General features: G+C 37.6%; 1 protein-coding gene across 2 annotated transcripts in view; it reads right to left on the bottom strand.

Moving 5' to 3' along the window:
- Positions 1-18,980, bottom strand: part of GLT1D1 (glycosyltransferase 1 domain containing 1) — a 49,425-nt gene that overhangs the window by 2,416 nt on the left and 28,029 nt on the right. For both annotated transcript variants that reach the window (XM_035898601.1, XM_035898602.1), the window contains 3 exons: positions 15,406-15,449; positions 13,777-13,897; positions 6,528-6,626 (listed from right to left, as the gene is read on the bottom strand). In XM_035898601.1, the coding sequence (XP_035754494.1) occupies positions 6,528-6,626; positions 13,777-13,897; positions 15,406-15,449 (264 nt within the window). The remainder of the gene's footprint in view (positions 1-6,527; positions 6,627-13,776; positions 13,898-15,405; positions 15,450-18,980) is intronic.

The raw sequence follows: 18,980 nt of genomic DNA, 5'->3' as shown, positions 1-18,980 counted from the left end.
GGAGTAGTTGCATCTGGGCAGTTACAGATACAGCAGCGTTAGCTCAACAAGCTCTGCAAAAAAGCCATATATGAATTTCCTCTAACTTTACTGGGCAAAATACTAGACCTTGCAGATTATACAACTATTCCTTTGCCTGCTCCTCTGCCATTTAATTTAGTTCTAGGGAAGAGAAATTGTGAACTTCAAACACGTGAAAGGAGATTTGATGTCTGAACTAATCTATTCTGAGCAGCTGGTCTAATTCTCTATCAAGAGACAACTTCCAATACTTCAGCTTGATTACAAATGTACTCAGATCTTTGCAAAATAGTGTCTCGGTTCGGCTCAGAAAAGTGCATAGCTATTGTGTCAATGGGAAATTAAGATAATACATTACTACACAATTGGTAGTGAAGATCAGTGCATAGGGACATGAGGGACAAAAAGGATGGCAGAAGGAGATGTATTATTTACACAGTGTGTCAGCTATGAAAGAAAATATCACAAATAAGACCAGAGTTCATATCAACACTAGGTTAACTAGCAAGCTACACTTGAAAACCTAAGTACGCAGTATATATAAATACATACAGAGATATCAGATCTTTGGTTACCACAGAATCAATGTTGCTGTTGTAATGCAAGTGATGGCTATGCATAAAACATAACTATAACGTGACCCCTGGGAAACGCTGATATGTGAAATCACATTGAACACATTATAATCACTGCTTTGACTCTCACTGACAAGACAAACTATCAATATATGCATCACTGCCATGAAATTTAAATAGTCAGAGATGCACATCAGTTCTGTTGGAAAGGTTTGTAACTAGGTAATAGAATAAGGTGTTTTCATACATGCACATTAACGAATAATCTTCATTTTAAAAAAAAAAATCTTACTTTACATACAATCAGTACTGCTTGTAATCTGTACTCTGTCCACACAGCACTGCAAGAACGGCCTCTGGAAGAGCCACGAGGGCCACACGCTTCGCATCCAGCCAGCTTTCCATCCCCAACTACCTTGCACTCAGGTATGTGCTAATTCATCTAGTGCATTCAGTTCCTTCCTTGGGACCCATGTGGTCTGAAGAGGGTGTTTGCTGACTGCTTGTGGGACTGTCCCTAAAGAAAATAGGTGAGTCTGGTCTGGAGAGTACCCTGAGGCTGTGCCTATCAGACACTGCAGATACAGGCAAGGACTCCCAACTTCAGAGACATGTTCTTTTCCTTCCTCCGTATCTGCCAAGAATACAGAACAGGGAAGGTGGGAAAGTCTTACATGACTTATGCTGGCTTCATCCAATTGCCTGTATAATCACAGTAATAAGTACTGTTCACACTGAACTACATTCCAACTTTAATTTTATGCTCCTGTGGAGGATTTTATTTAAAGTAATGTTTAAAAATAATTTATGTAAATTACCTAAGAACAGAAGCACCAATGTAACATTTCTTGACAGGCAGTCCTATTAGCATTCTTTTAAAATGTGGATATAGAGGACAAAAACTTGGAAACATGTAAATGATAGAAGAAATGAGATCCTTATTCACAGTTACAATACCTAATGCTGGGGATAATTTCAAGAAAATGCCAAACTGAGTCCAAAGCATAAAAGTTGAGAAACTGCAGGAAGGAGAAATAGCAAATGGAAAAATACCAGAAGACGGAGAATAAGGACTTCTCAGCTTTATCCCTACTTCTACTAATCAAATGTGACCACCTACAAGTCACTTGCAATCTGACTGGAAGCCAATGGGAAGATTCACTATGACTTATCTGGGTTTTGCCTCACGCTCTTCAAGCAGCTGGCTTAGCTTGTTTTCAGTTTTGGACGCGCAGCTTTAGATAGCAATAACTTAATTTTTCAGGTGCCTCCCTTAACTCCAACTGACTTGTATTTCAGTTGTAGTTTTGTGGTAAGGCTGAAGCATGGGCTCCCACGTGCAGCATGCAGACATTCAGAACTCGGAGTGCTTTCTGAGAACTGAGCGTTTAATTTTTCTTTTCTAGAAGCCCACGATATACAAACTACTTATAGTGTGATAACGTGTCTCTTTATCAGCTGTTATGCTGTAAAGTATTTGTGCAAGTGGTATTTCCACAAATATTGGTTTACTCTCATATTTTGTTGAAGATGCGAAGGAAGCGTCACTTTTGGTGAAAGAGGGGCAAAATTAATAAATTACTTTTCAATTATCAAACATAAGGGTATGCACTTCAGCAGCCAAGACGAAGGTGGTGAGATGCATGCTAACTTACTACTTGGGGGACATCTGTGTTTCTAAGAAGCTTTTTGTTCAGATACAGAAATGGGTATAATTACTGTATACATGACAGAAAAAACATAGTGTAGAAGTTGAACCTCAGTAATTAGCCACAACCCAAAAAAAACAGGGAGATCATCTTATGTACATCCCGAACTGATATTACACGTGTCCTTTTTACGTGTAGAAGTTGAACCTCAGTAATTAGCCACAACCAAAAAAAACCAGGGAGAAGATCATCTTATGTACATCCAGAACTGATATTACACGTGTCCTTTTTACAGGTAGTACTTCACTTCAAACAGCCATTTTTCAACAGCAACATCCATAATACATTTTTCTCCTGGTAAATTGACCAATCATCTTTAAAGAAAATGTCATCTTCTCTATATAGTACCTAAAAGAAATTCTGTATAATATTTTGCAGAGACACAGAAATACAGGTAGCTAGGAGATAAAGCTAGAAAATGAGTGCACTGAGTAAAAAGAATGAATATTCTTTCAATTACCACAAGAACTACACCGGTGCTGCAGCTCACGGATAATGAAAATAAGGTGCATAGTTAATATATTATTTATATAATGAAAGTCAGTCTGCAATTAAACCATTTCATATCAGCTTCACCAGATAAAAGGACACGATTCTTAAACAACAGAGAATCACCCCAGGGAAGGCAAACGCCAGATGTAAATTCAGAATAGCGACAGATCTACCTAGTGGCAGGCAAAGCTCAGAAGTTAGCTGGCACATCTGCGTACTTCACAGGGCAATGGGCCAGTATTTCTAGGGGAGTATAAACAGTGATTGCTGGCACTGCCAAAAATTGCAAATTAGTCTATTCAGTGTGAAGGTTCAACGGTCTAAAAAGTTCGGCTCTATTCTGGCTTGAAGCCCTGGTAGAAATGGCATTGACCCATGTGTGGCAGAGGAGACCAATGACCTTAAAATGTATTGCTGCCTGTACTCAGCTGAGCTGCGTTTCCCTCTTACCACTTCAAAAGTCGTCTCTGCTAACAGTAGTCTTTCCAGGTCCCTCTCTCTCTCAAACTCTGTTTATGCTTGGCCCCTCTTTTATTGGCTTTGAAGTTTATTTACCTCCTTCTGTTTATTTAGCTCCTTCTGTGAACTTTTACAGATGCTGAACATAGAATTTTGAAATTTAGGATACTGAATAACTCTTTGTGTCTTCCATTTTAATATGGTTTTGCACTATTCATTGTCCAAAAGCTGCTGGCTATTCTTATCTCTCACTTATTTTTTTATTTCAGGTCCCATTAATTCAGTATAAAATATTCCATAAACTTGTAAATTCAAGTATAGAAGGATCAAACCATCATTTTAAAGTAATGTGCACAGAAGATGTAGTATCAAGGACAAAACGTTTCATAGCTTTCACTTTTCCATTAACGGTTTCCATCTGAGTAATGTCTTCAGTGAATGGCAAGGCTTTCGCCATTTCCAGTCATGATGCCTCAGCCTATGTACAAATGGTTAACGATGTCTACAATTACGCACAAAATTTCCTACTTTTCTGTAAACCACAAAAGCTCACTTTCAGCAAGAACAAAAGAAGAAAGCCAACAGCATTCACAATTTAAAACTATTCTCATTGTGTAATGGTCAACTTATACCCCTCTAATTTAGCTTTCAAAAGATAGGATTGTCCTCAGACACAGTTGCTCATATCTAAGCTAACCATGCTGTAAAGTTTTCCCTCCCCAGATCAGTAACAACTTGAAAATAAGCAATGCTTTCTACTCTTAACCTATGATACAGTCTGTATCATCACAACCAGATAGGATCCACTAAACTTAGCAATGAAAATTTCTTAAGACGTTTTCTTAAAAATCTCTGGTGGGCCAGATTCTTCAAGACACAGACAGACTTCCTCAAGCACCTGAATACAATACTGATCTCTCTGTATGGCTAAAAGCATTTCCCCTAACTAACCTGCTGCAATTGAGGGTACAGCAGAAAAGTTTACCAGATACTTGAGATGTCAAAGTAACCAGAGTAACAAAAACCCAGAAAACTTCTTACCAGAATATATGTTTTCCCATCCCTATTGTCAGACTGAATCTTCTAAAGCTGTATGCAGAATGCCACAGGCAGACTATTCCTTCTTCCAATCATAAGAATATGAGGAATACCTTGAAATGGTTAAGTGTTCTAACCTAAAAGCATTTCTTTGATCTAATATAACTCTCAACCTCTGACAGACTGTGTAAGTCTTTTAAAAACTGTATTTGATATGGTTTGGGGAGATAAGAAACAAGAGTAAATGGTTACTTTATCTTTAAAACCATGAGTGATGATGATTGGCATTCTGAGCTCATCTCTGCAAGAAAAAGTTTTTCAACAACTCTGCAGTGGGATTAGACCGTTAGCCTGCAAATAAGTATTTTCCTGACCCATTTGCAAACTTTGATAGTTTATACGTTATTTGACACCAATGGAAGTATGAAAGGGCTTTTACTAAATGAGATACAATTGCTGTTTTGCAGGGATATTACTTTCCTTTCTAAGATAGGCTAACTACACAAACATTAGTGATTCCAGCACAAATATTACCTAGGAGTATGACAGCTAATATGGAATGCAAGTTACCATCTTCACTTAAAAGAGATTCTGCATACTACAGAGATAGAACAACAGCAAAAAGGGGTCAACAAGCAGCAGAATCGGGGGGGTTCTGATCTTTGGCACAGCAAGTTGCAGAGAACAGAGCTCAGACAGAAGGGGTTTATATAAACTAAGGTTATAGCGTTTTAGACATATTTACAGCCTGTGACTCTAGTTCTGATATGAAAGTCCTTAGACATTTGTACAGAGTCACTGATGTCACTGGGAATACTTTTGTTCTTAAAATCGCACTATCCTTTAAGTGAGGACATATATAGCATATTTTTAATTGATCTTGAATTCCAAATAAACACTTGGAACACAGGATGCTTGGAGATCATAGAAGAGGCTCCTTACAAGGATGTATGAAGTAGCTAATTGGGTCTGGTATGGATAATGTATTCGAATTCCAAGCCAAATATAACCTGCATGTTGAGGGAAACAGAATGTATCAGAATTAATATAAGGAGAGCCATCAGTCTGAGTGTTCAACATGATCACATATCCTTGAAGATTTGAAGAAGCATATGGAAGTCAAAAGCTTTTTGCAGGGATACATGTACAAATAATTTTACAAACAGCTTTACATCTCAGCCTAGTGCCTGGAAGTACCCCATTTCCAAGGGATATTGCAAGAGGGAAGACTTCATCAACAAAATAAATTCCAGAAGTTAACAAAGAATTTTTGTTGTAGAAACTATTGGAAACATTGAATATTCCAGAAAAAGCCCCCACAACCCCCCAAACCATGAGCTGCAAGAATTTTTCTATTTAAAAAGCTTTCAAAACGAACAGAGAACTTGCCTTCCTGGAACACAACTCAATAGGATGCATTAATCACACACTCCACAAAGTGAATAAATATGATACATTTTTTACTTTGCAAAATTATCAAGTGGACTATTCTAGTAAGGTTTTTTTAATTTTGAGTTGGATAAAAACTCTAAGGTAATCTATGTCTGGAAGTCATCTCCCACAATATATACAAATATGTAACAACAAAGCCATAATGCAGGAAAATATACTGAAATGAAAATTTCCAGCATTTAAATATGGGTACTGTTCCCTCTCTCCCCACTCTTGCTTATCTTCACAGAAACTCCATTCTAACAGTTTGGTTAATTTTAGTCATTAATTATTCTCTGACCAAGCAATATCTTGGACATAATAGTTCTTTATATTAACACTTACTGCTAGAAATTATAGATAAAGTATTATCTAAAACTTCAGGCTCGTAGTTCTCTTTCAGTTAGCTATTGCTTGTCTAATACGAGTTCATATTTCAGTTAGCACCTGAAGGGACATACGACATATGCAGAGCATCTCTTCCAGGGTTTGGTTATGGAACCTTCAAAACTAAAAGTGCAACAAGCTGATGAGAACAGAGCCCCATTCGGATGGCAGGCTCTAAGCAGCACAAGCTTGACAAACATTCAGCAAGGCTGACACCTAGTAAAAGTTTAGTGAACTGCAAAGTGAATGTGAGACAACAGCAGAGCTTCAAGAAAGGCAGTCTAACACCTAGAGGTTTAGGAGAATCTGAGTAAACTGCTGAGCGTAAAAGCCAAGTTTCCAAACAGACATAAGCATGTAATGGAAAATGAACCTAAATTTTGGAAGGGACAGGTCTAAGGATTTGTTTTCTTACCTGGGGATCTGAAAATAGCAGTCCAGTTTCCTTATGTTTTATTATTGCTGCATTCCCAGGAATGTTCCTTGCCAGCACTGGAATATCTAAATCCATTGCCTAGGGGAATGTAGAGAAAGGAAACAACAGCTTGTTAGGATTCAGGGATTTTGAGATGTTAATGACGACAATTTTAAAATGAAAAGCAGAAACAACAAACCAAACTTCTTTCCAACTTTCAGTTGAAAAACACCATATCTAAGGTGATCTCCTACATGGAACTTCTCTGAAACATTTTGTTTATATTTTTGTTAGTCTTGTAGCTTTGAACATATTATCAGAAGCAATGAATCCAGAAAGTCAATGGATAGCTGTTTCATCCCTTATACTTTTCCACCTTTAAGTATGCAGTTTGTTTCCAACGGCTGGCTTGAAGAGGATAAAATTAAGGTTCAGATCAAAGGTTGCCACTGTAACTCCTACCATTATTGTGCATAGATAAGATTAGTTCATCGCACAAAAAGCCAGTTCTCCCCAACAAAGTATCTGTTCTCTTGTTCCATTAAAACACACTTTCCACAGATTTTCTACAACATGCAGAACTGGAGAGATATGGGCAGTTCAACAACAGTGAAGGTGACAGTGGAAATCACTTGGCTCCTTTCCTCAGTTCTGATTCCTACTGGTCATATAGGACTCTGGAAGTTCTTCCTTTGCCAGTATCTGTTACTATAGTCTGTCTTGGACTCTGAGCATCCAGGGAATGCAGGGAAGTATGCAGTGATGCAGCTTCTGACTGAACTATACCAAGGAGAGGAGAGAAAAGGTTATGCTTTCAGAACACATTATGCTTTCAAAACGTATTATCTACAAAGCCATTGGTATGGGACTCCTCAGAGACCAACGAATAAATCTGAGAAGTAGGATTTGATTCCACATAAATTATAGGCTGGTTGCTTGATATATTTATTCATTTATTTGTATGTATATGTACATGTGCATGTATGCATATACATTACAAAAAGGAAAGGAAAGGAAAGGTCTCAACTTTGTAGCATTTCAGGTTGCCTGCACAATCAGGAGCAGACACACAGCACAGCATCTGTTCAAAGCCAGTAAATCATTTCCAAGAGACCTAATGCCTGGCAACTTTTAAAAATACAGCTTAGATTTTGAAGTAACTTCTGTGAAAACCCTGGCCACTCACCTCTGTTACTCATGCATATCCTGATCTGAAACTTTAATTACTATTGATGAATTTGGAAGTCTTGAGATGTGCTAACTGTAAAACCAGAAAAACTCATATTGTACAATTATCACAACACCAAACAAGAGAAAGAAACTGACTCCCCGAAATCTTCAGTCTGTTTCATACTGATTCCCTGTCACTTCAGAGCGACTGAATTTTTAATTATTGTCATTACCCTCCTGGATGGGGAGCAATTTTGCTTCAGTCTACATAGCAAGAAAGCAAAACTCCAACGAGAAAACCATGCTTTTTTATACTTCGGACAAAACTGAAGACAAAAATACCCTGGCTGACAACGTACAGAACCAAATATGTTTTGAACAGTGAGGGACTGCTGCGACTTAGCACCATGTCTTAACAGCTTAAAATATCCACGAGAAACACTGTTTAAATCACCACTGCAGACGAATTTAGTCTGGGCAAAGAAATTCCATAGTCCTTCTGGCACGAACATCTGCTTTGCAGCAGTTAGCTCTAAAAATAATAATAACCCTTAATGAAATAAACTGTTCTATGCTTTGTATCAGAAACTACTGGATCAGCTGGAGGTAATGCAGACAAATAGATTAACGAAGTGAACACAAACCAGAATAAATAAATGAGAAATATAAAAACTACAGACCAGATTTCTGTATTTATTTAAGTGTCTAAAGTTGTTGAGGTACAGCTTTTTTTAAAATAAAAAAAAAGTAATTTTGGTGAGAGAAAATAGAGTTTTTGGTCACCCACAAATTATTTTGTCATTTGCTCTGACTTCACTGCTAAGCAAAACAAATCTGTTTTCCAAAGGCAGATTTACAAAAACATACGATGACAGTACCTATTTATCAATACCGCAAAGTTCATACAACTTCAAATTTCGCCCAGTAAACGGGAGATACCGGTGCCCTACTCTACAGGTTTGGAATCTGCAGGTCAAGGAAGTTGCTTTGGGCTCTAATTACCCAAGTAGAGACTCACCACGCGGTTCCCTCAGAAGCACCAACATCTCAAAGTGAGAGGGAATTTCTGATTCAGCTCTTTTTCAGCCCTTCCTCCTGACAGGCTTAAATGCCCTCGTGTTCAGTCTGCTGGCTGTTGATCTCATTCAAACGTGTTCAATGAACACAGAATGAAGATATTTTACTTGAACTTCTGAACTGAAAATCAAGAGCTTGATAGTGGCAGTGAAGTGTGTCAGCGTTCGTTGTCACCTGCCTAAGGCCCTCTCCTCACCTCTCTGTATTTCTCCTTTTAAAAAACAAAACTGTAAGAGCATTTCAGGTCTGGCTACTTTCCAAACAAGCTATTACCCATTCAAGGGAAAGAGTACCAAGGGAAAGAAAGAATGAAAGAAGAAAACACACAAAATACAGCACAACCACCCCGGGACTGACGGTTGGAAGTGCCGCCATCCCCACGACAGTGGCCTGCAGGACAGAGAGGCATTTGGATTCCAGCAGTCAGATGCAGTGAGCAGTGGACACTGGCACTGGGCTGCACATCGATAGCGATCGTCAAATCTGTGAGTGCCCTGTGGCAGTTCTGTGTGGGACTGTACCTAACGGTGTGACCGCTTAGGCTGGCACAGTATTGCTGTACTGCAGTTTAGATTGAACCCTAGCACACATTTAAAAAAAAAAAAAAAAATATGACAAGATACGTTCATTCACTTCTGTTTCTGCATGATACATAGTTGATGACTCATTGATCACTAAGTTTATATTTTATTTTCGGTAATTTCTGAACTCTAAAGGGAAAGACATTGGTTCTGTCTCAGAGTTGGAGGGCAGTAACTGCCACATAAGAAAACTTTCAGGTCCCAAATCACATAGGTACCGATGAATTATAGCTACTGAAAGACAGAACAGATGGCCAAATACACAAGATGAGGGGCTGGCTTTATACCAGCTAGCCTTAAACAATTGGATTGGGCTGTAAATAATTACTGCATGAAGTAGCTTAGAATTTAATTTAGATACTTAGTCTATTTTTAAGCAGTAAAAAGAATCATTTGCATTGTTGAAAATATGTATAATTTACTGACCTAGGTTCCACAAATAATAGCATAAAATAACATTTTAGTCCATTGGCCATCTGTTTTGTTACATTATTCTGACTGCAAATGTGTTTTAATGCTATTTCAGAAGGATGCAGGGTATAAATTTCAGCTTTGGAAGCATGTTACACAATAAGCATTTCTAACTAGCAGTATAAGGCTTACACAGAGTAAATACAGCTTTTATTTACTATTTTGTCTTCTGGATTGTCCTTCATTTTCTTCCTCCTGGCCTGTGCATCCTTTTTGTTGGCTCCTCTTCAATTTTACTGCTCTACAACATTCCTTCATTTTTATTTTTTTATTTTTATAGTTTGCTATGGCTTATGTTCCAAACTAGTAGGTCTGTACTTCAAATGTCGTCTAAGGCTAGATTTTGCCCTACAGCAGAATAGAATCTGGCCATCTACCTTTTTTATAATGATTTTTTTTTTTAATTGGCTCTTTTTGATAGAAGCATAACAATCTAATGATCTTTACAACAGTTGGAATACTCTTGAGAGCACAGAAAAAGTACTCTGATGAAATGGTGCTGGAGTCAAAACCTTTTTCTTACCAACTATATAGAGAACATATAAAATTTTCCAGTAGTAGTGCCTTTTTCACCATCGCATGCCCAGGAACACAGACAACTCCTGAGTTTTCTGAGGAAGATGTGTTTTAAATGCTTGCTATAATATTTGCTTTCTCTTTTTCAAACGCCAAACAAAAAAATAGATCAGTTAGGCAAAATCTCTGAGACATCAGTACTAGATGACAAAGTATGTAGTTATGGTTTCTAGTTCTTTCATACCTCAAGGCGGGTTCAAATAGACATGATTATATATTTATCTCGTTTTTCTATTATATATTTATCTCATACTAAAATACTGTTTACAGATTCATGACCTTGTTAAATTTTGAACTTTCAAGAGAATGAATGTTGCATTTCCAAATTCAAGCAAGATGTTTTCTCCAGCCTAGAACCAAAAGATTTTTTACATCATTTTCTGCCTTATTTAACAAGATCTTAACAGATGGCCCTTCCTACTGCCGGCCATCTCAAGCAGGGACTTGACTTTATTAGATTGACACTTCCTCTGAGAGATTTTTACAGTAGGGTATTTTATAAGCATGTCATCAAATCCCACCGTACAACTGTCTGGTAAACAGACATACAATACCAAACCCCTTATAACCTTAGAAGAAGAATTCAAACAGGTCTGAGGTACTAAACAGCACGCTTCAGATAGTTTCTCCAGAGATAACTAAAGACCTAATTCTGCTTGTAGAAAATCCTGGCTCAGTTGGGAAGGGAGATGTTGTCTCACAACACCCATGCCATGTCTATTGGACTTCCCTTCCTATAGTGCAAGATTTCAGTTTGCGCCTGTAATTGGTAAGTCATTTGCTTGTAACCAATATGCACCTGAACTAGCATGCTCAGGCTTCTGAAAGCATGCCAGCTCATCTTATCCTGTTACTTGACTTCCATGACAAATTCCAAGTTGAGTTACCAGTTCAGAGATTAGCCTGTCCTTCCTCCCCTATTCAACAGCAAGACAATATAGGACTGAGGCTGATGGAAAGAAGTGGGTTACACTTATGGTTATTGATTTTCCAGGAAGAAATATTCCACTTCAGAATATTTGAAATTGCATTTTATCTTCAACATATGATTATGCGTGAACACAAGCCAAACCTGCCTATTAGGTTTGACATTATTCAATCAATGTAATAACAGAAGAAAGAAGAGCAGGATCTTTTTGTCTTCTTTTTACAAAAAAGTTATCACATACAAGGAAGTAGTTAACAGCCTACTGTAAGTCAAGCTTTGCACTTAGAAGAGAGAATTTAATTTTTCCACTATGGTCAATTGCCAGTTTATTTTAGCATGTTTAGCTGTTAAACTCAGAATAAGACTTACAAGATAGATTAAACGTTGATTAACTTTGTTTTTAGTAAAGGTAATGTCTTCAGTAGAATTAAATGTATCAAGCATAAGACTAGCCTAGGACATAATATGCACAGCTACATGCAAGATAAAAAAGTAAAACTAACTAATCTACTATATATGTATTAAAACATATATGAATAAACTCAGCATGAAAAATTAAAATGAATACTGCTTGATGATTCATCCCAATGTATAATTTTTTCTGATGTAAGAAAAACATCAAAATGGAGGAAGCGAATGTCTGCATAGAATGCTCTTTTGCCAGAACAGTCTCGCAATTCTTAGACAAAGAAAAGAAATATAACAGGAAGTATTTACTATTTTGTTCGTGTAGTAATTTTCAGTGAGAATAACAGTTGTTGGAGGGGATTCTTTCTTTTTTTTTTTTTGACAGGTCTGGGTATGAATTGGGAAAAAATTACTCAACATAACTGTGTCGTGGAAACTTGAAAGAACAGCTTTCCCCTGGAGGTGGTATTTGACTATTTAATAGCCCTGATAGGATAAATTAATAGTTCAGCCACATAGAAGAGAGCTCAGATAAAAACTTTCCTTGTTGATTTATAAGTTATCAGATTCAAAACTTGTCAGAACTGCAACTTTGAAAGAGGAGAGCAAAAATCAGTAATTCCTGAAGCAGGCTCAACATTACCTCTGAAGTAAACTGCAGTTATCTTTTTGCTTTGAGTTACCATATATTTGTTAAGACACTGAACTTAGAAGATCTCTCCCTCTCCCAATAAATGCTAAGGGAAGTGCCTTTTAACTGCTCAAATCTGATGGGAAAATTTTGGGGGAAACTATACCAATTGTCCCATCAGTCCTGAGTTTGCATAACAATTTGTATCAGGCCAAGCACGCCTGCACTCTGTTGTAGTTGCTCTGTCTCTTAACAGTCTTTCTGTTTGCTTATTTTGCCCCTTTTTCCCTCCACTCTGTTTTTTCGTCAACTATTATGTGAGTAGTCCTGAAGGTGACATGTACCTGGTGAGGAGGAGGTGGCAGTTACTTAACTTTTACTTCTCTAAAGTCACTGACTTAGTTGTGGCTGTGTACTGTGTTGGTACACGCCATTTCATCTCAACTACTGAACGTACAAAATGTGTCTAGCCTGCCACACTGATAAGTTTAGAAATATCACAGCCTGTAGTAATTGTTGTTTATAGCATAATGTTGCTGTGAAACAGCAGCTGCTTCCACCTCTGAGCACTGGCACTTTAAAAGGAAATACACATTTGCTATCTTACTATCACCTAACTTTCGTAATTCTTACAATGCTCACTTAGTTCTTACTTACAAACGACTTCCAGGTGTGTGGAAGGAAAGCACACTGGAAATGCAACATGTAATTACTCATTAGGAACAGAAATAGGAGATTCAGTAATACAAATCATGTAATAGTTTGTGATCTTCTGAGATCATCACAAACCAACATTCAGCAGTCACAGAATAACCCCCAACAGAACAGTAAAAGGAGTCTGTCCCAAGAACTTCCACTTTAAGTACAGTTATTTTTTTCCTAGAAAGCACTTCATACTAAGCAGCGCCCTACTTTGACAAGTATGAAATAAACCTGGTTATTAATTTTGAATACTGATGGCAAAAAACCCTCCGAGTGTCATTCATTCATTAATCATTTCAGAATTAAGTAACCAAACACAGCTCTTAGATTGCTTTTTGAAAGGATGTAAAAATAAATGAAAGTCTATTCTAGCAACATTATAAGGAAGTGGATGTTGAATCGAGAATAGTGACAACCCCAGTAAATCAGAATGATTCTTAAATCTCAGATCTGTATTGTTAATTTAACAGGATTGATAAAATTACATTCTGTCCTTTAAAAATTAAATAGACAAAGCACAAAAACCTGTCAGTTCAAGGGAAGAAAGCCTTAATTAGTAACACTTGCAAAAAGAAATATTTTAGTTTTGTCTTCACTAGCTTTGAAACATGGACATAAAATGTTGACACACATTTCCAGTGATAAAAGGCAATTTCAGATTCACTGTAACCTCTCTGAAAAACCTTGCCGCTAAGATGCAATTACCTCCAGAATTGCAGCAGACATCCCCTCTGAAACGGAGCTGTTCACCACAGCAAAGCACCTTTTCATAGCAGCATGAAGAACATCCTGTGGCATCTCCTGTAATAAATGTACTCCAGGTGTCCTAGAAATAAAATGCACACAAACAGGACACCTCCTAAGAACGTGCTCTAACAGTTCTTCTGAAAACTTAGGGCAATGATGGAAGGTGGTCAGAGCAATTCTGGCACGGCTGTGATGCTAACAATCGCTTGCCCATGGGCAAGCCACTTTACCGTGTTTTTGCTAGGTTTCTATCTGTAAATGCGGTTATAAACTCAATTATACATTGCTATCTCCCACTTCATGGTCTGTTGTTCTGAAGTTTTATAGTTGATTACTTAACACCACGCTCTGTTAACCACAAGCACTCTCACAAATGAAAGACCTGAGTTCAGTGGATAGGGGTACAATTTTCCCTTAGAGAATTTGTGTACTATAGGGAGGACGCAGGCAGAGCTTTATGAAAAACACACAGTTTTCTTACTTAAATGGAGCATGATCATCAGAATGGTCAACTGCAGGAGATGATGACTTTTCAGTTGCTGACTTTTGGGGATGGAATGTGGTTCTGAAAGACCCCTTCTGCTTCCTCTTTTATTATAACCACTCTTCTGTTCTGAAGGGTTACATTTCTACTGTCCTTATCTTCCTCAGATTAATGAAGGCCAATCAAGTCAAGGGTGAAGGGTGAAAAAAATAGGGTGATTAGGTGTTCAGTCTCAGATGAAGTGATTGAGATCTTTAAGACTGGTGATCATTTTTGAAAAGCCAGCATCTCCTCCACTTGATAAACCTGCTCCGGCTACTTTAACCTCAACATGAGATCACTAAGCCAGATGGAAACACAAGCGCAGATGACATTAAGAGCAGCTCCCTGTCAACTAGACTTTGTTAAACATTGCTTTTCTGATTCTGCAGCAACATCCAGCTTCTGCAGAGATAAATATGGAGCATACAGGCATGATTACAGGAGTTGTGTTTCCCATTAATAACCTAACAGAAAACAAAAAACATCTCTTGGCCAAAAATGGAATGGCAAAACACATATTTTATGCAGATTTTATTATCAGATATTATCAATCAGAGATAATATGGTTGTTCTGTTCAAGTGAGACAATTCTATGTTCTGCAGACACACACACACAAAATCTTGTTTCTCAAACATTGATATCCTTCAGTCAGAAAGCATGTAAACTAAGGACAGAAAAAAGCTATACAGGGTTACCTTGTCCATCTACTCATTTACCCAACCACAGCAAGCACACAAAATCTTGCAGAAGCCAGGATGAAAGAAAGAACGAAAAGACTCAAAAGAATAAAAAATATAAATCACACTAAATCAGATATGACTTAACACAAAACATGGAGAGATATACTGGTTATTCCAAAATTTAAAATGTGTAGCATACCTAGTCTGAGAAGTCACACATCAAATAACCAGTACACATTTGTTAGTTACACAGAGATTGGTGTATGTATGTTCATTTGTATATAGGAAAGAGTATTTACACAACTGATTTAAAAAGCTAGTCAGCCAGCTGGTTTCTCTTGGAGCAGAAAACAGTAACAGGCTTAACATTAACTTCTTACCTTTTAACTTTTTCTTTAACTTCACTTGTAAAAAGTGGATCAACCTAGAAAGGAATATACACACAGATATATGCTTTAGCACTATAGCATATGTTTGAAATACCCAGAAGAGAAAAATAAATTTTAGCATATTTTTTACTAAAATATTTAAATGTGTGACTGCGCTGAGCTTTAAAATCATACCACAGATCTGTAACTTGGTAGTTACATTTGACTCTTCAGACAAGCGGCTCTCGTGAGTGATTGACACTTAGAATATCCAGCTGGGGGGGCGAGTGCACAGTATAGCAGAGCGTGGATTGACTACTCCACTCTAAACCTTTAAGGGACCACTCTAATGCAGTACCGCTTAGGGCTACTGTCAGAAGGGGAGGTTCCATTTCTTCACCCCTGACATCCCTCTGGCTGCAGGTTCTAATTAGAGCTAGATTTATTTAACATGAATGACTCTTTTCAGATGACTCTGCTAAAGCTAACATGATTCAAATGACCGATTTGACAACTTGCTGTCTAAGTGAGGAACAACGCACTGACGTACCAAGCAGTTGTCTGTCCCTTTAGGTACGGAGTAACCAAGGTGAGGAAGGAAAGGAACTTTTCAGACTTTAGTTAACACAGAAAGCAACCCGCACGTAAGCTGGGACAGTCAGATAGATGTTATGCACTAACAGAAACATTTGTCTGAAAACTAATAAATGCAAAATTCCAAGATACAGACTAACATGAAGGCACGCTACAGTTATTAAAAAGTTGTCTAAGCTCGGCAATTAACTCCAGCAGGTTTATTTACCAAGCTTAACTATGTCTGCTATTTTCATTTAACATGATTAAAAGAAATAAACAGAACTTGGAAATCCTTAACTAGACATGAAGAACAGAAACAGACTTTTTTTATTAAGGCTGACTGACTACATTAGATTAATTTGTGATAGCTTGCACAGCATGCAGCAGTTGTAAGTACTGTGAAAAACATGGCTTTTTTTTTTAACTCATGTTAATACTTTGCTTTTGGGTTGGTTTTTTTTTTCCACATTATGAGATAAAAGAACACTCACAAAGCATTTTAGAAAACTTTTGGAAAAAAGGCAGAATTTATTTTATAACTATGATTGTGTACTTTGAACATAAGATTATTTCATAAAAACAGGGCTTCATAAATTAAAATATTCACGCGACTCACTCTTGCGCTAAGGAATTAATTCCTACTGCATGCAAGAAATAAAATGCTTGCATGACTGCTTAAGGAAGTATTTTTGGTAACAGCAGGGGGGAAAAATCAAGTAGCCTTTCCTGAAGCACTACCTGATCCTGGTGACAGAGTAGGATACAGATCCGTACATTAAGCCAGTATGTCATGTCACAGGTTCCTTGGCTATTTCATACTGAACTTCACAATTGCTATTTCTATATAAATATCTTTTCAGCTTTTTCCCCAAAGTACTATTTTGATGCTGAGTTCCTCTCATGAGGAACTATACTCTGTTTCCGTTAAAATCAAGGGAGTACTTGCAAGTGATTTAATAGCAGTGGGATATGGTCTTTTACTCTTCTACCTTTAGAAGGATGAGAAAAACTAAAGCCTGTGACTCATAAAATTTGTAAGATATTAATTTCTATCCCATCTACGTCTGTGGAAGCTGAGAAATTTCCATCTGCCTCAAGCAGAACAATCCTTTAAGCTTTATTCAGCTATTGGTAGATATTCCAAGAAGCCTGGCCTGTATATGAGAATTCAGTTAAAATATTACTTTCAGGATGGGTGTAGCAATGACTTGGAGAAGTGATCCCCTTGAGCTACATTTAGGAACTTGAGGGGGCACAGTTATCTAACCACAGGCTCAATATAACAGAAATTAGATACAACATAAGTTGTTCAGTAAGTTGGAAATGCATTTAAAAGATGTGAATGCTTCCAAAGCCAACTGACTATGGCAGGATGCCTAGCAACTTAGCACAGTCTCAGAAAAAGCTACTGAAAAGTATGTTAGTTCCACCCAAAATGCCTCCGTGTTCTAGTTTTTCCACAGGTAGAGTGCTTGTTGCCACATTTTATTTTTTTACCTATCAACACAGCAGGCAGATATAATCATCAGTTACCTATCATCTTTTCTTAAAAAAATTCATCCATCCAGAGGAAGAGCCTTCAGAGAGCTGCACATTTCATCAATTTAGCAGAGATCAGAGGAAGGCAGCTCGTGCTGTATGAATCGTTTCTATCAGAACAGATGAGAGAAGATGACACATGGAACGGGGAGTGGGCACACAGCAAGAAACCACACCTAGGAGGACCAGATATGCGATTCGGGAAGCTCTACTCCCCTGACAGGCAGAGAAACATCTGAGACAAAAAGTCACAGATCAAACGCTGCACAAAGTTGAAGTTGCCTATTAAGCACAGGGCCTACCATGATCAAAATCTAGGAAATCTTCTATAAACACACTATATTAAATTGCCGTCATATAAAAATTAACTCAGACAGAAGCAGCGGTCCAGAAACATCTTCATTATAATGCTGGGACTACAGTGGCCCTCTTGACTTCATAGGGAAAAATAGCTCTTAGTATGTTTAAAGTTCTGTCAGGGTATCACCCGGAGTACTAAAGAGTGAAAAGCTCCATCTGCATCCCTGTTCTGTAAGGATAGGAAGAATTTGCTCAATTGCTCGGGTTTGTGAGGTCTTGGCAGCATCCCTGCGTAGGGAATCAGCCTTATTCACAGCAGCAGGCGACCCCATATCACAGTTTTTATCTGATCAATTCTTGAAGAGGCTCAGCAAGACTGAGCTTCACTAAACCGACAACACAACTGCTGTCTGCAATGCAACACAATTTGCCTGCAGCAAATGCACCAGAAATACAGGATCGTTGTGAACATACTAACTTGGCCATTCTACATCACCTTTTCCATATACTAAATCCTTCAGGAAATTCAATGTCTTCTGGCTTAACCTGTAGCTCTACTACTGCAGTCTGGGACAATTAACAATTTGTAAAAAATACAGTTTTAATTCAGCTGAAACAATTTGGCAACTAGGATCTAAATTAACAAAACTTCAGGTCTAAAAAAAATACAGAATCTTTTTAAGAAATAGGGGAACAGCTCATCTCAACATTTCTAACAAAAGTTTTATTTTCAGGGAGCTTTTGTTGAAGAACAAGCAAACAAAGGTTTAGAAGAGTTGTCAGCTTAATGGTAACAGTAGCTCTTACCTTTTAAAAAATAGCTCAGTGAGAGGGACACTTATTGAGGAGGTGGCTGGCAGAAATTCATATGCCTCAGCAGGCAAAATAATTTGAAACTGTAACTTCGTTTCCTATCTGATTTTCCTAATTACTGTGACACAAATTTTGTGGCCTTTTTTAAAGTTTCATAAGCTTCTATTCTTGGAGTACAGAGCTGCTAAAAATTAGCTGTTGTTTCAAATTTCATTACAGAAATGAACAAAAGGAAAACTGGAAGAGGAGGTAAATGCTAAAAATTTTACATTATACAGGACCCGATCCTTCAGCATTGCTTAGATTGTACCATTTGAGACAACCATGCATAGCAAATGAAGGGAAAAGGTTATAATCTT

The sequence above is a fragment of the Egretta garzetta genome, unplaced genomic scaffold, assembly GCF_000687185.1.
Source record: "Egretta garzetta isolate BGI_Z169 unplaced genomic scaffold, ASM68718v1 scaffold447, whole genome shotgun sequence".
Lineage (NCBI taxonomy): Eukaryota > Metazoa > Chordata > Aves > Pelecaniformes > Ardeidae > Egretta > Egretta garzetta.
This window is presented reverse-complemented; position numbering and strand designations above follow the sequence as displayed.